This window comes from Eschscholzia californica, unplaced genomic scaffold (genome assembly GCF_041429995.1).
Source record: "Eschscholzia californica isolate CP2 unplaced genomic scaffold, dmEscCali1.0.p SCAF_6, whole genome shotgun sequence".
Taxonomy (NCBI): domain Eukaryota; kingdom Viridiplantae; phylum Streptophyta; class Magnoliopsida; order Ranunculales; family Papaveraceae; genus Eschscholzia; species Eschscholzia californica.
The window spans coordinates 18,030,371-18,054,063 of NW_028238483.1; the positions used below are offsets into that span (position 1 = coordinate 18,030,371).

The window sequence follows — 23,693 nt, forward strand, 5'->3', positions numbered from 1 at the left end:
TGTAGCTCCTCTACTTGGGACACGAGCAATCAATTTGATCTCCCACCTTGTTTTATAGCTAGCACACCAATGGTGGTTGGAAAAGAAGAACACCTTCTTCTTTGACTAGATTGATAGTAATGGGAATTAGCTCACTTTCTCCTCTCTACTTGATGTGGTAGAGTAAGAAAGCTTAGAGAGAAATTCCACACCTTATTCTCTGCCCTAAGAGTGTTTATATAGAACCCTAATAAGAATCCACCTCCTTTTAGGTTTCCTAAAACACCCTTTAGAATAAGATTTAGGGAAATAGTCGAAAATAGCAACTATTGGTATTTTCTCAATTCCCTAAGGAGGAGGTGTCCAAACACCACGAAAATTGGCAGATATAATGTTTATTATATCAGCAACTAACCCTCCAAAATTCAGCCCAATCCGAGTCCTAGAAGTACCCGAACCGGTCTAGGCCCAAAAACCCTGTTTATGGGACACTCCCATGATTATATCTCACTCCCACTAGTCATATCCTAGATCAATTTGTCACTCTTATGTGTAACCCGTTGTAGGATCCGATCGAAGTTAGCCGCGAATTACTCCGTAATTCGACGATCGTAGTTGGTCTCTAGCTACAACTCTACGATCCCTAAATCAATCGGACTTGATGATCTTCCACATCAATTGTCCTATCCGACAAATCGTTCGCATTGTCACCTCGGTCGAAGGACATCTCCTTCAACTCCTTCAGACTCCCACTTGGACTTAGAACAAGTGCAATGCCTCGATTCCCGTGTCAATTTAGTATCCCATCTGATACGTCACGTCATTCAGACTTTCTTGATATCCGATTACAACTGTAAAAGACAAACGATTAACTTTTAATCCGTTTGAGCGCGGCCACGCATTTTCAGTTGCTACTCATCAAGTGGCCTTGAGACACTTTGTACCTAATGTGATTAGGGTGACACAATCCATTCTTGCGCTCCCACTTAACTTCATGTCTATCCTGTCCTTCCCAGTATCCGTCTTTATAACCTCCTTTTACGGCGCGGCGTCTAACAGAACCAAAGTCGGGCATTCCTTACATAAGATGAGTGGAGCACTCATGTTTTGAGGAATCTCTCCAATTGTCTTTATGAGAAGTATTGACGTTCATCACGAATGATGTACTTCTCATTTGAGGGTTATCCAGTGTATAAACCTTTTATATACCCACGTAGTCGAATAGAATATACTATTCCTATAGCCCATGAAACTGCGCTAACCCATCGACTCCCGTGCTAGTCTTCGTGAGTCATTGTTGTCCATGCAATGACCTGGACCAGGGATTTTTGATAATAAATATTCCAAGTTCACTTAATAGGGTTTCATTCATCAGATCACGTATCTGACAAACCTATTCGGAACGTTTTATTATCTATGAACTGTCGTTTAAACACTAAACCAAGTTTAGACGACTGGTGAAATAATTCTTATTATTTCTGATAACGAGAGTTGTAAATCTGAGCCTCTTCCGTAAAACTCCTTTTACCCACTCAGTTTTACTTGTCGAGGTTTAAAATTACACCTCATGCCTTAGACTGTGTATGAATCTCATACTATGTCTTAGGTGACAGTTTAGTTTGACTACCGTGGTAGTCGGTTTTAAACTTTGCTTATTATCAATTAATTTGAAGATTACTATCTTCAACCTTGATAATATCTAGTAATCTTTACTAGAGTTAAGGCCTTTAATTCTTTGTGTAGTATTTGCAACAGTTCCCGGCTTAAAACACTTTTAGCCTACTTTCCTTCCATGTCTGGAAGTTTGCTACGATGACATGTTCAACTTTGTACTACTTCATCCTTTAGCCTTCTAGGATGTACTAAGTAGTGTTTCGGTTTTCCAATCCGAATTCGGATGTTTAAATGCTAATCATGTCCAACATGATTGACTTTATGTTTTCGAACATAAATGTCTCTCTCATGCGTGCTAGCTCATCGGTGTCTTTTAGACTCCGAGTTTTGCAACGCCCTCTGTCATGAGTTTTTGGGTCGAAATTCTTTTAGACTTTCCGAGTCTTAGATTTTCTGTTTCGGATCTCAAGCATCTCAGCGTACTGAGTCTCTCTAATCCTATCATCCTTTTGATCTATGCCTATAGATCTTTAGATGCCCAAAATGGCATTTTATCCTTTTGTGTGTGGTCCTTTATTGAGTCAGTTCATTACTGTTATACAACACCTTATGTCGTACTCAATCTTTTGTATGTACTCTGCATACGGACCCGGAAGGTTTGTTTACTCCCACTTACCTTCTTGAAACTCGTGATTCAAGATTTTCTTCATTCTCCAGGAATCAAATTTCTCTGATTGCCTTTTGAATCGAAGATTCTAACTCTTGCGTGCTTTTAATCCCTCGATAGATTTCTGAAGCATGCTTGTGGACATAACTTGATTGGAAGAATCTTTATTCTTCTTGTCTCGTTTCGGGAAACACGAATGTTTCCATCCTTCTCAGTTTTCTATTTTGGAAAACCAATTTAGGTCTTTTGTTGACTTAAATTATCAAGCTTCATGTCTTGACGAGATGTGGATTCCACGATGATTTTGGCTTCTAGCCAAAATCTAGAGTCAGTTTCCGTTTCTGCGCAGGTCTTTTATCTCTTCAGAAATAACCTTTATTTTCTGTGTCTTTGAGATTTGACCTTTTAGGGCTTTTGAACAACAATTTGGAATTTTCTCAACTACTTTGAGATATTCCTTTAGAGACACTTTCACTTGTTTTGAGAGTTCTCCGGCGAATGACATTCGCTTTTGTGCGGTGGGTTTATAAGATTATATCTTTAACCTTTCCTTTTCCAAGGAGTCGCAGTTTGTTGCTCTTGGTCGAATTTAATCGACTTGTACAAGTTTCATGATTGTTCTTCATGACCCTCCATGATTTTTCTCATGATCGAATTAAATCGACTTGTACTTTTCTCCCACTTATTCTTGTAATAATTAGTGTTTTCTCCCAGACTACTAGGTGTGCTAATTATTAGAAGAATACTATCATGAGCAACAAACACTTTGTTCTCTTGATTGGTTATGGAAGAAGCCCAAATTTCTTTTTAAAAAAGAAATTACGTCAGATATTAGCTAGTTTTGTAATGCTTTTACAAATTTAGCTTTAGACGGAATTTTGGTAAGTGTGAAAACAATCGTTTATAGAATATGACCCAAAATATTCGGAAGACTGGCTTAAACCCATCTTTGATCGAATTATGCATAGCAATGTTCGATTGCTCCCACTGAATCCACCATCCGTCGGATGTGTTCCATGGAGCAGAGTTGGGAAACTGTTTCTCAACTCCTTTGATGGTTATCAAGTGTTTGACTCAAGTTTTCACTATCTTGTCAAAGTGATTCTTTACTTCGGTTTGTACTTTGTTTGAACCTTTCAAACATTCTGACTTATACTTTATGATTTGTACGTTTCCATACTTCATGAAGTTGTCAGAGTACGTATTTGAAGTTTCTCTCGTTAGCTTCTGCAAGTAAACTTATAGGTCTGCATAACACCGTATGAGTCCTAATAGATTACTAGTCTTTATGCCTTTTGAAAAGGGTGACTTTGTCAATTAGTCCTTAAGACCCAATTGACAATGCTGAAGTTTAATGAGTTTGAATCTCTTGATTTTAGCCATTATCAATGTTAACCTTCAGTTAATTTTATCACTGGTTTAAAACATCAGACGTTTCTAGAAGAACAAAATAATCACTATTAAGTTCTAAGCTAGATCAGTGTCTAAAAGAAGACTTCGATCCCTTTCAACATCCCTAGCATTACTGCTTCTGCTCCCTCTTGGATCTTTACTTCTTTTAGTCAAGTATGTGATTTCCTTGAGCTCCCACTGAGCCGCTCATCTGGTCTTAAATACCTGATGAAGGAATTTTACGATACTTGTTTTTAACTTTGTTAACAAGGATACAGAATCGGAATTCATAATTCCATTCCTTTTGTCCTCCAGGTGCTAAAGGTAGTTTCCTTTTAAATGGTCTAGCCATTGTTCAGAAACATTCACAGTAATGAGAAATACTCTTGATCATGTACTCGGTAGCTGCTTTTCTTTGATCAAATGTTTGTCTCACTTGACTGATCCTTTTGCCCTTTTGAATCTATTTCTTAGATTCTTTGTACCAAATCTCAAGAACCTTTCTTAGACTGGATATTCCCGTATGTTCTGCTCAGTTTGTTTGTAACAACCTGAGTGACTCATCTAAGGTCTTATCTATCTTTGTTCAATCAATATTGAATTGGGTGATAGATGTATTCTGTTGTCTTCCGTTAGGATGACTTTCAGATTGCCTTGGAGGTCTCGTACCTCTCCATTTATGACTTCTGTGGGAAATTCTTCCTCAGTTTGTCTTAATGGTTATGCTAGCATTCATTATTCTTCCAAAGAGAATGTTATACGATTGCTTGCAAATGGCTTTTGACCTTCTCTTGTATGAGTCAACATTGGGATTGGGTATTCTAGTGACCTTCCTTTTGAATCTGAGAATTATTCTCGGATTCATTCTTCCATTCTAGGAAGTGGATCAGCACCTCCCTTAGGTGTGATTCAATGTTGAAATCGTTTGTGTCATCTTAAAACTACATAAAGAAATGGCAAAGTTTTAAAACTCGCTATCGTTTTTGAAAAACATTAGTTTTCCCACATTATTCAATAAAAATCGTCCCCGATTGAATAAGTGATTCCAAGACCCCAGTTCTTCGAAGTAAAGCGGACGAAGGCCCTACCCTTTGACTCCGTCGTTCCGGGTGAGTGAATTCCTTCACTGATCATACCTTATGACTCTTGGTTAATAGATTTCATTAATGAATGACTAATCTATCCTTTTGCCTCGAGTATCCAAGATTCTCTTGCTGATCTCGTTGAGTAGAACCATTTAGACGTGTAGGCCTCTTCTATAGACCTACCCGCATTGTCCCAAGGTAGAGGAGGTACTCTGCGAAGGCCGACCCACCTTCCTCGAACAAGGGCGCAACGAGTGTCTTAATCTGGATAGGCGATTACTCAAGATTACTTTTGGGGACTTTTACGCTAGTCTGGCGTTTGTTATAGTGAACTATTTAGCCTAACTAACATCCACGACATAAAGCGTAAATAAGTAAGTAAATGCGTGCGAGAAAGTAAATCAAGCAGACATGGATCCTAGTATGGCCCCTAACCTAGAAGATCTAATCACCCTTGGTTTTCTTCTTGTTTCGCCTTTTGGTTCGTCTTAGATCGCCATCTTTGAACCTCCATTGATTTCTCCCACTCGCCTTTGGATTTCATCCTCGAGTTTCTTCAATGGACTCATAGACCCTAAACTCTAATTACAAGACTCTAACGATTCGCAGATCGTATAAACTTGAAATTAAAATTAATTACAAAGCATGCACCCATCCGTGCTTAAAACAAGAATAAAGAAATAAATCTATGGCCATACTAGTTTCCCGCATTCACATCACATGCAATCATATAATATATCAAGGCTAAGAATTATATATGCATGATTATCTTGGGAGATACTTTTGTTGACATCACATGTCACATGACCTACCTTAAGTCTAAATTCGAAGAATTCGACTAATGGTGCGTTCTCGTTTTTATCTTTTATGATTAAAATCATCTTTTAGAAAAACTCCGTTTTGGGCTCGAGAAAGCCCGGGTCAATTTCGGAAAAAATATTGGTTCGATTCTTAATGATTTCATAAATCAATTTAAAGAGAAATCCGTTTTGGGCTCTTGGACGGCCCGGATTGATTTTGGAATTATTTGGTTGGAATCGGAAAAAAATTTTGGCAAAAACTCCCACTCGAATGATGGTCCCTTTTCGTGGTCCGAAAAGCCTCGAAAAAAGCCCGGGACAAGTCCTAGACAAGTCCCGGCCCAAGCCCAAAAAGGGCTCGGACAAGGTCCGGACATAGCACGACCCATAGGGCCGGCATGTCCTGGCCGAGGCCTATCAAGGCCTGGTCTCGTCTTGGCCGGAGCCAGGACGCTAGTCCATGTACCAGACGCGTCCTAGACGTGTCTGGTACTGGACCGGACCAGCACTAGGTGTCTCGGACTAGTCCGAGACACCCAGAACCTCCCAGACGCGTCTTCAAGACGCGTCTGGTCGAGTGCTCTGGACGCGTCCTAGACGCGTCCAGGAAGCTCCTTCGCAGCTGCTGGTCGCGTCTTAGACGCGACCTGGACGCGTCTTCAAGACGCGTCCTTAGTAGCTGCTCTGGACGCGTCTTCAAGACGCGTCTCAGCAGTTGCTCTGGACGCATCCAGAGGACGCATCCAGGAGCTTCTGGTCCGGCCAGGACGCTTCTGGTCCGGCCAGGACGCTTCCTGGCCGGACACTAGGGTTTTTCAAAACCCTAGTTTCCAAAAAGAAATTTTTTATTTTTTTTTCTTATGCAACTTTAAGTTGCTATTTTCCAATTTTAAAACTTTTCTTAAATTTTTGAAATTCCTTTTAGAACACTTCTAAAATTTTTCAAAACTTTTAGAAACTTTTTAAATTTTTCCAAATTTGTTTTGAGAGTTTCCCAAACTCAAAACTACTCCTTTTAGAACACTTCTAAAATTCCAAATCTTTGTTTTTCAAAAGTTTCCAAAATTTAAAAAACAACTCTTAATCAAACCAATTTTGGATCAAAATCTAGGTTTTTGAAATTTTTCAAAGAACAATTTTGAAATCAATTTGAGAAAATCTTTGAATCCAATTCATAATTAATCAAATTTTATGTTTAAAACCTTTTAAATATAACTATCAACATAATCAAGCATGGATTAGTTTGAAGTTCAATGAAATTGAGTCTTTTAAAACCACTTTTAATCATCAATTTGATTCTCAATTTGAAAATTTATTGAATCCCATCAAATTATGAGTTTAAAATACTTTTAAAAACATCTTTTAAAATACTTTTATAAACTCAATTTTCAAACTATTAAGCATATTAATTAGTTCGATTCTTAGCAAAAACTAGTTAATGGCAAGAGGCTCTGACGCCACTGTAGGGATTTACACCCTTCTACTAGTGTTTATAGCGGAAATATGACATCTAATGTCTACACTAGTATTCCCAGGATCACATGCAAAACTAGTAATTAATCTAATGGAGATAGTAGATTACCTTAATCGCTTTTCCCTCGAACTAGTTGAATTGATTGAAGAAGACCAAGAGCTTCAAGTATAGCTCCTCTACTTGTGACACGAGCAATCAATTTGATCTCCCACCTTGTTGTATAGCTAGCACACCATTGGTGGTTGGAAAAGAAGAACACCTTCTTCTTTGACTAGATTGATAGTAATGGGAATTAGCTCACTTTCTCCTCTCTACTTGATGTGGTAGAGTAAGAAAGCTTAGAGAGAAATTCCACACCTTATTCTCTGCCCTAAGAGTGTTTATATAGAACCCTAATAAGAATCCACCTCCTTTTAGGTTTCCTAAAACACCCTTTAGAATAAGATTTAGGGAAATAGTCGAAAATAGCAACTATTGGTATTTTCTCAATTCCCTAAGGAGGAGGTGTCCAAACACCACGAAAATTGGCAGATATAATGTTTATTATATCAGCAACTAACCCTCCAAAATTCAGCCCAATCCGAGTCCTAGAAGTACCCGAACCGGTCTAGGCCCAAAAACCCTGTTTTTGGCCCTTTTGTACTATCTTTGCCTAATTCCTTTTTAGGCCTATGAGATATGTTTATGGGACACTCCCATGATTATATCTCACTCCCACTAGTCATATCCTAGATCAATTTGTCACTCTTATGTGTAACCCGTTGTAGGATCCGATCGAAGTTAGCCGCGAATTACTCCGTAATTCGACGATCGTAGTTGGTCTCTAGCTACAACTCTACGATCCCTAAATCAATCGGACTTGATGATCTTCCACATCAATTGTCCTATCCGACAAATCGTTCGCATTGTCACCTTGGTCGAAGGACATCTCCTTCAACTCCTTCAATATATCCTAGTATTTTATAAAAATACAAGATTTAGATAAATCCAAGAATCAAATGTTATACCAATTTGGACAAGAATTTTGACATTTGAAGAACATATCTGAGATTAATCAAAATTTTTGATGAAAGATAAGAAAATTAGGATTTTTCTTAGTGGATCGTTCACCGACTTACCCTGGCATGGCGAAAGATAAATCCAAGAATCAGAAGATTTTTTATTCTTACTAATGAAGAGGATAACTGAAGAATCTTCCCTGAAGATCTTGGGGAGTGATTTATTCCGTAAAAATTCTGCCATGAAGATTTGAGGAAGAATTTCTTAACGTCGAGAGAACAAAAGAAATGAATGAGTTTTTGATTTAGGATTTGGGGAGATTTGAGGAAGAATATATCCGGCTTGAACATTATAACGCGTGAAGAGGAATGGAGATTGTAACTGAAGAAGAGATAAAGACTATAACGCGCCAAGAGATAAAGAAGAAGGAATTGACGCGCGAAGGTTTACCACAAACAGATGAGGAAGAATGTGGAACATTTATACGGTCCAGATTAAGAGTCTCATTTACTTTCTTCCACTTGGAGGGTGAACCAATTTCTTATTTTTGGAGTGGGTAAGCGATCAAAGGGTGTGGATCTTATCAAAATCAGAATGAACGACGGGATTTATCTTTCGACTTGTCCCAGTCAGCATAAAACATTGTGTTTTGTTATATAGATGTTGAAGAAAAAGATATAGAGTAAATTGGTTTGGTTCAATTCTGAGAATCACATACAAACATTCTATTACACACAATCTTTTTAAGAAGACAAAAGTCCAATTATTTTAAGATTATTAACAATATGAAACTTGAGATTGATTTTTTTTTTTTGTTGTTGAAATAGATTGATTCTTCTTCAATTATTTATTTTGCTCTCAAATGAATAAATACTTTTTCTACCTAAATTTCATCACCATTCCCCCACCAAATCAGACAAAAAATCTTAAAGCCACTGTCTTACTCCCTTTCCATTTTTAATTTGTTATTATCATTTCCTACATGGTTTCTTCACCACTACATATTTGTTACAGGGAAAAATCATATCTTTCATGACTTCATTGCTGAGCTGCAACCCTCTCTCTGTAAAAAAGGACCAATCCCATCTGTTATTCTTTTCTCATATGTAGTTACTTATGATTTTTGTCTCTAACTTAAATTTCTTCTTTTCCTTTCTATTTAATAATCTTTTATTACCTTGGTTTATGATTAATTTGTAAATTTTTAAATGATTGAATTTAAGTAACTAATCTTCTTGATTACAAATTAAAAAAGATCCATGAAACTAGTAAATGTCATTTTAGTTTTTCAAATTATTGGTTAATGCCATCAAGCTAGCAAAAGATAGAGAAATCTCTAAAAAGTTATTATGTTTCACACACGGTTAGAAAATGTGGTCAAAACTCCACATAATTTTTTTGTTACTCGGAAAAAGAATCTTCTCAATTTTGTACAATCTTCAACTTTTCAGGAATTTTCGTAATTTGCAACAATTTTACAACAGTTTTCAAGACGTTTGCAACCACGCGCAAGAAGGTTGCGAAAATGACTGCATTTTCAGCTAAATAAAATATAAATATTTAGATATTTAACCAAACAAAATACAAATGTTAGGCTTTTACCCTTAACAAAATATAACATATTTCTAACGTTACAAAAGTTTAAAATTTGATCTTTGGCTCAATTTCCTATTTAAGGGGCAAACATAATTTTTTTTCTGAAAAAGAAAGTTATTTTATATAGATTAATCTTGTAGATAGATTAACTTAAGGTAGTCAACAATAAATAAAGATGTCAAACAATTGGTAGCCCAAGCGGTTTCAAGGTGTTGACATAAACTCCAGAAAGTCCTGGACGTCCCAGGTTCGAATCACCAGAGAGGGTGGAATCTTTAGTTATCTGAATTGGGCCAATTAGGGTATAAATAATGCAGTCTGGTTTTAGACCATTGTCTAGTTGGGCTATAGGCCAGGTCTTGTTTGAGTTTGAGTGGGCGGTTATCGAGCTTATCACATTGTGTATTTAATTAGACTGAACAATACTCTTTAGGGCCAATCAGACATATATCATCAAGAAGTAACGTTTTATGTTTTCTGTTGTGGTATTTATTAATTTATAATTTCTTTGCTTTAGGATTTGCCGCTTTCTTTTCATGTGACAATGATAACTTTTATAAAACAGTATTTTACAAAGACAATTTTTATTTTCCCAGAACACTTATAAAATTAAGATATCAAATTTCAAAAGAATATCAGTATATGCCAATACGTTCTTTTCATTCTAACAACAAGTATAAAGTTCCTTTTAACAAAAAAAAAAACAAGTATAAAGTTCAAAAAAAAAAAAAAACAAGTATAACTATTACTCTTACACGTTTACACCACAATCATATCATATTTTCAAACTCATTTATTAAATGGGCCACGCATGGTAAAAGTAGTTGAAATGTGATGGTGTTGTACTTAAACCCCCAGGTTAAGGTGTGTGATTTTGTTCCTCTTCCTTCAATTTTTTTTCTCTTTTCAATTAGTAGGGCTTGCAATTTCTGCAGTTAAGTAAAGTTTATTATGTCAAACCAGAGAAATAATTAAAAGGTGATATTACTTGGTGATTGTGTTGTGCCTCACTCTACTCTTTTTTTAACTATAGGTCTTGTCCCAGTCCCACTCTACTTCCATGACTTGTGTTAACTAGTGGATGCCGTGGAATGTATGCATCTTTGCATTAGTGGCGTGGTTGAGATTTTAGGAGCCCGGTGCGAAATTTTGATCGGGCCCTTTATATCGCAATTTGAAAGTAAAAGAAAATCATGCACCCTAAATAATTATCCAAAATAAATTTGTTGTAATTATTGTAAGTATTCAAAATAAATTTGTTGGAATTTTTGTAAGTATTAAATCTCAAGAATTTACAATTTCATTGAATTTGTTGTAATGATCGGAATATAATAGTATTCGTTCAACAAACTAAGTTGACTATTCTTTTTTTGCAATTTGATAGAGAAAAATGACTAAAAAGATAAAAAAGACCTAAACCCTATGGAGAAAAAGAAAAATTGAAACGTCAAATATTTTGTTTTGATATTTTCGTTTTGCTTCGTATTGGCATGTAACACGTCTAGAGAAACCTCTTAAGTGTATGAGATAACAAAAACAAGTGATCGAAAGTTAAAGAAGTGAAATAACTAACCTAGTAAATACTTAGAAGTCATTTGTGGGGGCCTACAAAATAATATATTTGAGTCTTCAAACATTAGAGCCCAAGCCAAGTCTTCATGACCCCATAAACCAAAAGAAGAAACTGTATGTCGTATAGGGGAATCGAACCCACGACCTTCATGTAAGTAGGCAAGAACCAAAACCAGCCGAGCTAATTTGATTGTTGTTTTTTAGAGACTTTCTCACTATATATAATTCTATATAAAACAAATTCAGAAAAAGGGGCCCTAAGGGGGCATGTATATGACAATTTATAAGGTTATGGAGAATTATAGGGAAAGAGATATTTGGCAAATGTATGGCCACTTACCTGTATATATATCTACCTAGGGACCTACCTATCCGTGCATCTATGTTTTATTTTTCTCTTTTGTGACACTATATATTGATCTCCACACATTGGTTTTTCTTTGTGTTATTGTTGTGGACACATTGTTGGTATGTGTATATTGAGTTTTTATGATTTAACGAAGTCGACTTATTCACCACTTTTGGTATAGTGGTTAGATACTCCTCTTTAAGCTCATGAAATAATTAGATCGAATTTCGACGAAAACAGTTTATCATCAAGATTTTTCTCATGTAATTAAGACAAAAATCAAGTAGATCTGAGAATAGTTGGATTTTCTGACACCTAATGATCTTTTAATAGTATTTAGGGTCTAAGACGCCATATAAATATAATAACTCTTAGAGTCTGATATTAGAGCGGCTAGTAGCACTCGCTAAAAGTGATGTTCGCCCTCAACCTCTGTAGGCACCTGGTATGGACCGGGTGGCTGCTAGGAAGACCCCCACCCACATCAATTAACAATGAGAAGGTAGAGATAAAAGAGAACTCGCGGATGCCTCGAAATGTGCCCCACTCCACTCTTTTTCTAATTATAGGTGTTGCCCTACTTTACTTGACTTGTATGAACTAGTGGATGCCTTGGAATGTATGCATCTTTCATGTACTAATTGATAAGACTGGCTATGAGAATTATGGGGATAGAGATATCTTGGAAAATCTATGGCCACTTACCTATCTACCTACCTATCCATATATCTATGTTTAGCCGCTCCCTTATAAAAAAGGAAGTTCACCTCGGATATATTTTGGGGAGATTTTAAATGCACTCACCATTTTTGTTATATACACTGACATTAAAGGTATTTCTTGTTCAATATCAAAGGAGATGTGAGTGCATATAGCAAAAATGGTGAGTGCATTTAACATTTCCCTATATTTTGTCTAGCCAAAAGTTAGCACTAGACCAGTTTTAGGAAATATAAGGGCACCACGAAATTGAAAAGCCCAAACATCATTATTTAGGGCTAATCCCTGTTTGGGCCATACACATAATCATGGCAGGGGCCAAATTTGGAATTAACCGTTTTTCAAATTATAAACCATTTTAACGGAAAATTCCAACTGTACTATTAAAACCCCAAACACTCCCTAGAAGTATCTTCCTGTGTGCTGACTCATTCCCTTCTCAGAGACCAGAGGTAACTCGAGCGGTTGCGGTTGCGGCGTCCAAATTCTTAACCTTCTCCTATCCCCACCACAAAACCCTAGAAAAGGTATTCTAAAACAACTCCCGTTACTAATAGCACTTATACATGAATCATGTTAGGGTTTATTGTACTAGGGTTTAAGTGATCTGATATCAATGTTTTAGTTCTCCTTTTTTTAGGGTTTCAATGCCCGATTTGACTGCATTTTTAGGGTTTAAGTGATCTGATATCAATGTTTGGCACTCTGATAGCCCAGCTAAAAAAAAACTACAACTAGACCCTCCATGAGCAGGAAACCTAGACCGGATGATGTTTCTCCAGTGTTACTCTTAAGTTTTCGATGAAAAGATTGTTCTGATTGAGCAAAATAAATGGTTCTCATTTTGTGATGTATAGTGGCTCTTTCGATTATATACTGATTATACTGTATAGTCTGTGTTGGAATTTAAGTTGGTTTGAATGTGCGAAAAAAAATAAAATGTGCCCAATTAATTACATTTCTCTATTCCCTCACTCTTTCACTTCAAATCCTCTTTCTATTTGAATATTATTTCCCATACTAAATCCAAAAAAATTACAACATCTCTCTTTCCTCTCACTACTAGTTTCTTCTCTTCTTCTTCTAGTAGAGAAAGAAACATTCGTTTTCTAGTAAGGGGAGGAGAAAAAAGTACTACTAAAGAAGATATAAGGAGAGAGAAAAGAAGAAAACTCTCCGTTGTCAATGGAGGATAGTACTACTGGGACTGTTGTTGGGTTCAACAAGAGAAGAGCAGAAGGGAAAGATAAGGAAGATAAACCCAAAAACCTCCAGTTGAAAGCCAGGAAACTAAATCCTGTCAATACGGTCTGCTATGTTCAGGTATGTTTTCTGTTTTTGTTTGTTCGGATTTTGTTAAATTGATGTGTTTTATTCTTCCTTGTTTATTGAATTATTATTAACAATGATCGAGTTTGTTTCATTAGTAGGTTCTGGTTTATTTTGAGAAAAGAAGGTCTTAGACCTGGTTTGGGGAAAACTGGTGCTGTTGGATTTGCCGATTGAGTTCAGTTGTTGGTTTTGTTTCTGTAGGTCTTGGGGACTGGTCTGGATACACAAGATACTTCACCATCAGTTTTGCTTTTCTTTGACAGGCAGAGGTTTATATTTAATGCTGGAGAGGTAAGCATTCTTATTGAAAACTTAAGTACTGCACTGAATTTGCAATGCATACCGATAGGTATGCTTATTTTTTTTTTGGAAGAAGACGACTACGATCTACGTACGTCGTGATATTTGGCATTTGATACATCATAGATGTGATAAGTTCGATAACCGCCCACTCAAACACTAACAAGACCGGGCCTATAGCCCAACAAGGCTTGAAGCCCAACAACATTATTTATACCCTCATAATCCCAATTCAAATAACCAAAGATTCCACCTTCTCTGGGATTCGAACCTGGGACCTCCCGGGCTTTCTGGAGTTTATGTCAACACCTTGGAACCACTTGGGCTACCAACTGTTGACGATAGGTATTCTTATTGAAATCTCCATTATTCTGTTGTGTTTGTAGGAGTTAATTTTGTGGTTTAAAGTGATTCTTGTAGTTTCGAATGCACTATTATTTCAAATTTGTAGCGTTGCCAATAACTCACTATTCAGTTTTGCATTATAAAATCTTTTTTGCATAATTGGTTAATAGTGTATTGGCCCCACTCCGTCAAAGGTCAATTCCCTTTTCAAATTATAGTAGTGTCCGTCAAGATTTTATGAATTTGCACGAGAGTTCCGTACATTATGAGGACAAGTGGCTGGAAATCAGTATTTTATTTCTTCATGTTGAATTTGAAGGTTTTTCCTTGATCTGGATGGACCATTGTAGGTTTGGTTCAAACGTCTCCGGAAGGAATTTTTAGTACATTGGTATGTAGAATATTATGAGGTTCTTCAATAGTATTCTCGTGCAAAAAAGAAAAACATAAAAAAAGCTTCTACTTATATACGTTGTTATATCATTCAGTTACCGATGATTTGTTTTTGATTTATTTATTAATGAATTTCTGAAGTATCATTTACTGTAAGAAAAAAAGGGAATCACGAAGATCATATCACTGATCCTGATTATGTGGTGTTTTTTACAGGGATTGCAGCGTTTTTGCACCGAGCACAAGATAAAGTTATCAAAGGTATGAGTTATATGAAAATTCTTATAATCCCTGCTCTCTATTTGTGTCCCCTCATTGGCAGGTTTGGACACAATGCCACATCCTTGTGTCGTGGAAATACATTTTGATGATGTTCTCGTTTTTATTCAGATTGACCACATCTTCCTTTCTCGTGTCTGCTCAGAAACTGCAGGTGGCCTTCCAGGTTAGGGCCTCCCTGAACGACTTTGTTTTCTCAGTGATTGTCACTGATTTATCGTTAGTATTAGTAGTATTTTAGTCATTCTGACTTATCTCAGGGTTAAGTTTAGAATTTCATTTTCTCAGTAATTGTTCAACCTCATATTTTTAGCTTACATTGGAAACCTACAAGTAAGGGATCACTAACTCGAGGATTTTTTCGGTTACAGGTCTTTTATTGACTTTAGCTGGTGTGGGAAACGAAGGGATATCGGTTAGTAATAGATGGGCTCTATGTACTCTCTTCTGCTTTATCATGTATCTGATTTAGTTTCAGATGGATAATAATTGGAATAGACAGGCAGGCTCGAGGAAGATACCGCCATGATCTATGATCTATCACTCGTCTTTTTTTCTTGCAACTTAGTTTCTTCTGATTTGTAGGTAAACGTAAGCGGACCCTCTGATCTTCAATACTTAGTTGATGCAATGCGATCTTTCATCCCAACTGCTGCCATGGTTCACACTCGTAGTTTTGGGCCACCATCAAATGCTCACGGGTCTTCTTGTTCTAATCAAGGCAACTCTTCAGAGCGCGTTGTTCTTATTGATGACGAGGTTGTTAGGATATCTGCTATTCTCTTAAGACCGTCTACTGAAGGGAGTCAACGTGTCAAAGACGATTCTCGACCACATTCACAAAATGCTAATGACAAAGTTGGTGGGGCAGTAAAGCCTGGTGACATTTCGGTTGTTTATGTTTGTGAGTTGCCTGAAATTAAGGGGAAGTTTGATACTGTAAGAGCTAAGGCCCTAGGATTAAAACCAGGACCTAAATATCGCGACCTTCAACTTGGAATCTCAGTCATGTCAGATCATCAAAACATTATGGTGGGTTAAACGAAGTCCCTTATTTGCCTGTTTTGAGTTTTTCTGGTTCAGTTATGAAGAATATGCATATTTATATGTTCTGAAAGCTGTATATCCTGCTTGTTTAGATTCATCCATGGGACGTGCTTGGTCCCTCATCCCCAGGCCCTATTGTGCTTCTTGTGGACTGCCCCGCCCCGTCTTATTTGCAAGATTTGTTAGGTATAGAATCTCTCAGTAGTTACTATGCAGATTCCATGGATTCTTCTAAGTCTGTGAATTGTGTTATTCACCTGACTCCATCATCTGTAACAAGGATTCCCGAATATCAGACATGGATGAGAAGATTTGGCAAAGCTCAGCACATCATGGCTGGACACGAAACGTGAGCTTTTGCATAATCTTTTGGACGTCCATGTGGTTCAACATCTACATCATATATTCTCATATTTGTTTCTACTTTCCCGTTGCAGAAAGAACATGAAAATTCCAATTCTGAAATCCAGTGCAAGACTTGCCACTCGACTTAATTACCTTTGTCCGCAGTTCTTCCCAGCACCTGGATTTTGGGCTCCCCAGCATCTTAATAATATTGGATTAGAATCAATGGTTTCAAGTGAGGTGCTTTAGTTATAATATTCTGATTCGATTTTTTTTTTATAGCAGCATCTTCATGGTGGTTGAGCAGTTGATTTCTTTTTTACAGGTTTCTTCTCTTGAATCATCTGAAATCAGTGCTGCCGAGAATCTCTTAAAGGTATTGAAACATGCACCTGTTAGCAGTGTCTCTCTTGTCTACTTTTTCTTACTCCACTTGTCTACTTTTTCTTACTCCACTTGTCTCTTCGGTGATCCCTACCCATGACAACTTTATCTGCATAGAAGTGGAACTTGTTCAAGAATTGTTTTTTTGTGAAGTTGAAGAATTACTGGATCACCTTTTCTGCCACAACTTCGATTCTTATTTTGATTGCTGCAAATTGCTAAAAGAACTACGATTTCCTTCTCACTGACAAAGATATTGTCTTCATATGCATTTCAGTTCCATTTGCGCCCTTATACACAGCTTGGGTTTGATAGATCTGTGATTCCACGCTTGTTGTCTCCCACAGAAGTGGTTAATGAGCTTCTCTTGGAGATTCCTGAGATAGTAGATGCTGCAGAACAAGTTAGTCATCTATGGGACGTCTCTGGAGTAGCCAAAACTGTCATTGTCCCTCGTCAGGAAGATATAGCTATGACAAAAGAACCAAGTGCCAATCTGGATGTTTCTTTACCTAATAGAAGCTCCGGGAAACAAGAAACTGGTGTTGCCATGGAAGAGACCTCGTCTCTTAATAGTGTTAGCATGGACAAGCCTAATCATGAATTTTCTCTTCCTAGTTGTTTGGAGAATATAACAAGAGAAGATATGGAGATTGTTCTTCTTGGAACAGGTTCATCCCAGCCATCAAAATATCGAAATGTTAGTTCTATCTTTATCAATCTATTTTCAAAAGGAAGCTTACTCCTAGATTGCGGTGAAGGAACGCTAGGGCAGCTGAAAAGAAGGTAAAGTCCTTGTTTACATAAGTATCTTCCTCGTACTGTTGTTTCATCTCTCCGTTTTCGCTTATGCTCTCTGAAATACTTGTGAACAGATTTGGTGTAATGGGTGCCGATGATGCTGTCAAAGGCTTAAGATGTATTTGGATTTCTCATATTCATGCGGATCATCACACAGGTCTAGCAAGAATTCTTTCTCTCCGGTGCAAGTTGTTACGTGGTGTTCCTCACGAACGAATGCTTGTTATTGGGCCAAGACAACTTAAGAGATTCTTGGATGCATATCAAATACTTGAAGATCTAGATATGCAGTTTCTTGATTGCAGAGTTACAACCCAGGCTTCGTTAGATGCTTTTGAATCAAATGAGAGTTACCCTTCTCCTAGAAATCCGGAAGGTAAAAATACAAATAAGAAAGATCAGGTTGGAGAAATTAATCAAAATATAGATACGGATTTGGTTACTAAAGGCAGCCTCATGGAGCGCTACAGGAAGACACTCGGAAATCCGGTTGAGGCTTCTGTCCTCGAAATCCTTAAGACCTTGAAAGGGGTGCTAGCTGAAGCGGGATTGGAAGCTTTGATCAGTGTTCCTGTTGTGCATTGTCCACAGGCATATGGCGTTGTTGTAAAGGCTGCTGAGAGAGGGAACAGAGTAGGGAAAACTATACCAGGGTGGAAGCTTGTCTACTCTGGTGATACTAGGCCGTGTCCAGAACTAATAGAAGCATCTCGTGAAGCAACAGTTCTTATACACGAGGTATATATGTTATCAATGTTAGACAATCGTACCTTTTTTTTTAATCTTATTTAGTTTATTGACTGTTATCATCTGCTAATAGTCTTGTTGAAGTTGGAGTTCCTGTTATCAATAACCATTCTGTAACTGCACTGTGCTTTTCCGTTCTCGGCAGGCAACGTTTGAGGACAGCATGGTGGATGAAGCCATAGCAAAGAACCATAGCACAACAAAAGAAGCTGTTGAAGTTGGAAACTCGGCTGGCGCATATAGGATCATTCTTACCCATTTCAGTCAGAGGTATCCAAAAATCCCAGTTTTCGACGAGACTCACATGCACAAGACGTGCATTGGCTTCGACATGATGAGCGTTAATGCAGCAGATTTGCCTGTTCTCCCCAAAGTTCTTCCATACCTCAAACTCCTCTTCAAAAATGAGATGGTAGTTGATGAATCTGAGGATATTTCAGGCTCTCTTCTCTAACTGACAGAAATATTTTGATCTTGTCACTACTGAAATTACTCGGACTCAAATTATTTATTTTAGGTTGTTACTTCGAAGTGAATGGGAAAATGGCAGGCTTGAGGAAAAAGATTGTGGTCGTATGATAGAAAAAACTTATATTTTATAATTAAATGTTGAGATTAAGGGTGGACAAGCGTCGTGATTTTCCCAATGACAGTGACAACATTATATTCGACCTAATGTGTCAAGAGAGTATAAACCCGAAGCCAAACAAAGAGTAACAACTTTATTGTATATCGCCTCCTTTCTAATGATATTCGACAGGATCCTTCGTGAAATCTTAGCCATCCAATTGATATAACTTGACATGGATGAGCTAGTATCCAGATTTATATTCCAATAAAGAACAATAATAAGTGGATAAATATTCGTTATCGAAATCCATTTTCAAGATTCACCCATTCACAGACATTTTCCTCATACAGAGGCCAAAATTAGCAATGTTCATTTAGATATACACAACAAACATATTTTAAGATAATGTACAAGTTAATCGATAATGAGAGAAATGTTTGTTATAGAGGATAAGCACTAGACATTACTCCTTAAATGAACAAATCAGTTTAAACTAATCGACATATCCTGATCCAAACTGTAATTATAGATAATGTAGAATACCAAATTTAATCCTTTAATAGTTCCCAATGACCAAAATGTCCTAAGAATCTTGTCTCCATTTTCCAAGGATTATTTACCTTTTACTCCATCGTACGCGACCATCTTCTTTTTTGACCCCTTAAATTTTATTTATGCAAAAGCTGTCGTCTTTTTCTTAAACAAGTGACTCATCTGTTCCTTCTCTCTTCTCCGATTTGATAAGTGATCGCAGACCGCTTATACCTTTATTTCGAAGGGTTATATTCCTTTTTACTCCTTATTTTGTGACAAACTTCTTTCTTGGTCTTAATTTCCATTAATTGCAAATTAATCATCTTTTTCTTAAACTGCCATTTAACTTTAAAAGTTGACTTATTCTTCGTCTTCTCAACACTGAAATAAATAACAATGCTGTAAAAAGTTCTACTTAAACTAGCTAGCCATTTGTTAAAATATATTCCGAAAGAGTTAGAGAGACAAGTATGTTCGCGCACAAAACACATGAGACATTCTTACGTCTTACAACTAGCTGTGACCTAACATAAAATATTATATTGCATATGGCTTTTAACTGACCAAAAAGACTCCCCTTATATTTGGTCAAGTGGGCAGAGTGTATAATCTTTTACTAGTACTCTAGTAGTATTATCTATATTATATGGTTTCCATATTGTGAAGTTTCCAACAACAAAAATTAGCTAGTTCAACAAAAAAAAAAAAAAAAAAAAACAAAACAAAAATTAGGTTATTTTGGTCAGTGTAGAAGTATATACTAATAAAAAATGTACTCAATAAATAAAATATTGGTAATCAATTTTAATAGTATTTTTTTTTTTCAAAATTAAATATTTTAAAAAGGGTAAAAGGGTAAAAGGGTAATTGAGACAAACTGAATAATTATGGGGTAAGTTGTATAAACGCTTGGTGAGTCATGATCAAATCATGGTGATGATAATCCATTTTTTATTATCCTATTAAAAGTAAAGATGATTTGTTAATTTCTGTTTTCAAAAAACACCAAAAATGGACTTTAACTGTAATCAGTTCAGATCTTTCTCTCATCCAAGTCTTTATCAAAACCCTTAACTTGGTCTTCCTTTTTTCTATGATAAACTTGTCTATAAATAAAGTCTCTTCACTTTCAAATCTTAATAAACTTACTCATTTCTTTATTCTTTTTTCTTCTTGAATCTTGAATAATCTGACAACCCATTTTAGTTGACCTTTTCTTCTTCAACTTTTGTCATTCAAAAAAAAAACAGAACAAACCATTTTTTTTGTTCTTCTTAATTGAGAGTTTTAAAAAATGGCAGGAGGAGGATTTGTTGATCCAGGAGCAGCAAAAAGAGCTGAACATTATGAACATAAGATTACTAGTTATTTCATTTTTGCTTGTATAGTTGCTGCTATGGGTGGATCTCTTTTTGGTTATGATCTTGGTGTTTCTGGTGAGTTTTTCTTTTTGGAACAAATACTAATCATTTTCTCAACTTCAACCCTTTGTTTCTTTTCTTATTTTTAGTATGATTTGAGGTCTGGGTAGTTTGATTTTGTTAAGTTTTAGTACATTTTAGGTAGTGTTTGTTTTTATCCTGAATCAGATCTGAAATCTGACTCAAGGTCTAGACTGTCTCGAATGAGATTTTAGAATGTTTGTTTATGTCTAACTCGAGATGTTTGACTCAATGACTGCTTTTAGCTTTATTCGGGGTCAATTTGAGTCAGAATATTCAGATTCAAACTAGTCAGATTAAGAGCACAAGAAAAAAAAACCACCTAGCTAAGTTTTGAAGGCACTTATGCTTTCCTTCTATTGTTCACACTTTTCTTGATCACATTTCTACCATTTGATAAGTTTTTATGACATTTGATTCAGGTGGAGTAACTTCCATGGATGATTTCTTGAAGGAATTCTTTCCAAAAGTTTACAGAAGAAAGCAAGCACATTTACAAGAGACAGATTACTGTAAATATGATAATCAGTTACTTACTCTCTTCACTTCTTCATTATACTATGCGGGTCTCGTTTCGACGTTTGGAGCTTCCCATTTAACAAGAACAAAGGGAAGAAGAGCAAGTATTCTTGTTGGTTCAGTCAGTTTCTTCATTGGAGCAATCTTAAATGCAGCTGCTGTCAACATTTCCATGCTTATTATCGGTCGTATATTTCTCGGTATAGGCATAGGTTTCGGAAACCAGGTAATCAGTTTGTTCTTGAATTGGCTTACTAACTTTAATATATACTAGTTAGGGTTATAATTTATGGTGTATATGGTTGCAGGCTGTTCCATTATATCTTTCAGAAATGGCACCGGCGAAGATCAGAGGAGCTGTTAATCAACTCTTTCAGTTAACAACTTGTGTGGGGATTTTGATAGCAAATTTTGTTAACTATGGAACTGAAAAGATACATCCATGGGGATGGAGATTGTCTCTAGGTCTAGCCACAGTTCCTGCAACTCTAATGTTTGTTGGTGGTCTATTCCTTCCCGAGACGCCGAATAGTCTTGTAGAACAAGGTAGATTAGAAGAAGGAAGAATAATATTGGAGAAAGTAAGAGGTACCCATAATGTAGATGCAGAATTTGCTGATCTTGTTGAAGCGAGTGAAGCGGCACGAGCTATAACTCACCCGTTTAGGAACCTTCTAGCTCGAAAGAATCGTCCACAATTTATAATAGGAGCAATTGGAATTCCTGCCTTTCAACAACTTACTGGCATGAATTCAGTTCTATTTTATGCACCTGTGATATTTCAGAGCTTGGGAATGGGGTCAGGTGCATCTTTGTTCTCATCCATCATAACAATGGCAATGCTTGTTCTTGCAACTTTCGTATCAATGGCTGTTGTTGATAAGTTCGGAAGAAGGTTTCTATTCTTGGAAGCTGGTTGCCAAATGATTATTTCCATGGTAAGTTCAATTTCATCAACTCTTTACAATTTTTAAGAATGTTGAGACGATACATTATCCGTTGAATAATTGAATGTTTTCGGTATAGTAGCCGCTCACCTGCAAGTAGAGTTATCTGATACCATGTTGAAAGCCCACCGAGCCTAACTCAACTTATAGTTGTGTCTCTAGAGTTGAGAATCGCCCAATTTAATATTCGGAAACCCAAGACCATTCTCAATCGGTGTAGAATTACACCCCTCTCATGTGTAGGCCGATCCTTTTCTAGACTTTATCATGTTCAAATGCATTGTTAGCCCACTTGAACTATGATAATATGCGGAAAGTTCATCGAGTGTAAATCAACTATAATAACTTGCTTAGGTCAAGACCATCTCACCCTAATCGAGGCTATTCCTCATCATATTTTTTTTTGTACTTGTGCAGTTAGTTGTGGCCGTAATTCTAGCTCTGAAGTTTGGACATGGAACAACACTTCCAAAAGCAGATGGAATTGTCCTGGTGATTATGATTTGTTTGTTCGTTGCCGCTTATGGTTGGTCATGGGGACCTCTTGGATGGCTTGTACCAAGTGAGCTTTTCCCTTTAGAAACAAGATCTGCAGGCCAAAGTGTAGTGGTTTGTGTCAACCTCTTCTTCACTGCTGCAATTGCTCAATGTTTCCTTGTCTCTCTTTGTCACCTTCGATATGGGATTTTCTTGCTCTTTGCTGGTCTAATTTTAATCATGAGTCTCTTCATTTACTTCTTATTGCCCGAAACAAAACAAGTCCCCATTGAGGAGATAAGCTTATTATTCAAGAACCACTGGCTATGGAAGAATTATGTGGTCACCTCAGAGGACGAGAAGGTAGGGGCAGTTTAGTCATTCATCGAAAAATCATCGACGGAAAATTGAAATTTGGCGGGTCATTTGCATATTTGTTCATCTGAAAGAATAACCAACAATGGCGAATTTGATCGAAGCTAGCTACTAATGAAGCTCAAATCCTCGCGTAAGTGGTACAGAGTTCAAATCTTACTATTCATATTCTCTTTCTCAAAAATTTGAACTTATGTAATAATTTAATGCATATCTTATAAATGGTATTTGTGATTTTCTTTGAGGGATGCCAATGGGAAACCATAAAGTCAATGTTGTGTGAATGCAAGTTGAGATATCATGTTCTATCTCATGTCTTAATGATCTTCTTAATTTTCCCTCCAATGGAATTTCACAAATCATTAAATATAAAAGTTAATGATCTAATTTCTTTTTTAATGTCCAAGTGGTTAATTAGTTGATGTTGATGCATATAGGACCATAAGTGATAGAATCAAAGCCAATGACCAGCATTCAAGCCCTAAACCCTAAACTCATTCAAACCCAACTATCACCAAATGGAAGATAAACCCATTCAAACCTAACTATCACCAAATGGAAGATCCTTGGTATTTTCTACTATCTGAGTGTTGTTTTATTTTTTTCTT

At 36.6% G+C, this 23,693-nt stretch overlaps 2 protein-coding genes across 6 annotated transcripts; both read left to right on the forward strand.

Moving 5' to 3' along the window:
• The first annotated feature begins 12,498 nt into the window (after positions 1 to 12,498).
• On the forward strand, positions 12,499 to 18,783 carry LOC147532130 (tRNase Z TRZ3, mitochondrial-like). Of its 5 annotated transcripts, XM_086646171.1 has the most exons (14): positions 12,715 to 12,774; positions 13,335 to 13,570; positions 13,781 to 13,870; positions 14,544 to 14,615; positions 14,834 to 14,878; positions 15,008 to 15,062; positions 15,268 to 15,311; positions 15,482 to 15,928; positions 16,036 to 16,292; positions 16,381 to 16,528; positions 16,614 to 16,664; positions 16,950 to 17,458; positions 17,548 to 18,211; positions 18,366 to 18,783. In XM_086646171.1, the coding sequence occupies exons 8-14, from the start codon at positions 15,527 to 15,529 to the stop codon at positions 18,672 to 18,674; spliced, it is 2,340 nt and encodes a 779-aa protein (XP_086502297.1). In that variant the 5' UTR covers positions 12,715 to 12,774; positions 13,335 to 13,570; positions 13,781 to 13,870; positions 14,544 to 14,615; positions 14,834 to 14,878; positions 15,008 to 15,062; positions 15,268 to 15,311; positions 15,482 to 15,526; the 3' UTR covers positions 18,675 to 18,783. The 5 variants fall into 5 exon arrangements, with proteins under 5 accessions (XP_086502293.1, XP_086502294.1, XP_086502296.1 ...); XM_086646167.1 differs by lacking the exon at positions 14,544 to 14,615 and having other exon boundaries at positions 12,499 to 12,774; XM_086646168.1 differs by lacking the exon at positions 14,544 to 14,615 and having other exon boundaries at positions 12,512 to 12,774; positions 13,338 to 13,570.
• A 1,456-nt stretch (positions 18,784 to 20,239) lies between these two features.
• LOC147532131 (sugar transport protein 14-like) lies at positions 20,240 to 23,329 on the forward strand. Its single transcript, XM_086649275.1, has 4 exons — positions 20,240 to 20,761; positions 21,190 to 21,512; positions 21,595 to 22,224; positions 22,651 to 23,329. The coding sequence occupies exons 1-4, from the start codon at positions 20,620 to 20,622 to the stop codon at positions 23,086 to 23,088; spliced, it is 1,533 nt and encodes a 510-aa protein (XP_086505401.1). The 5' UTR covers positions 20,240 to 20,619; the 3' UTR covers positions 23,089 to 23,329.
• The last annotated feature ends 364 nt before the right edge of the window (positions 23,330 to 23,693 follow it).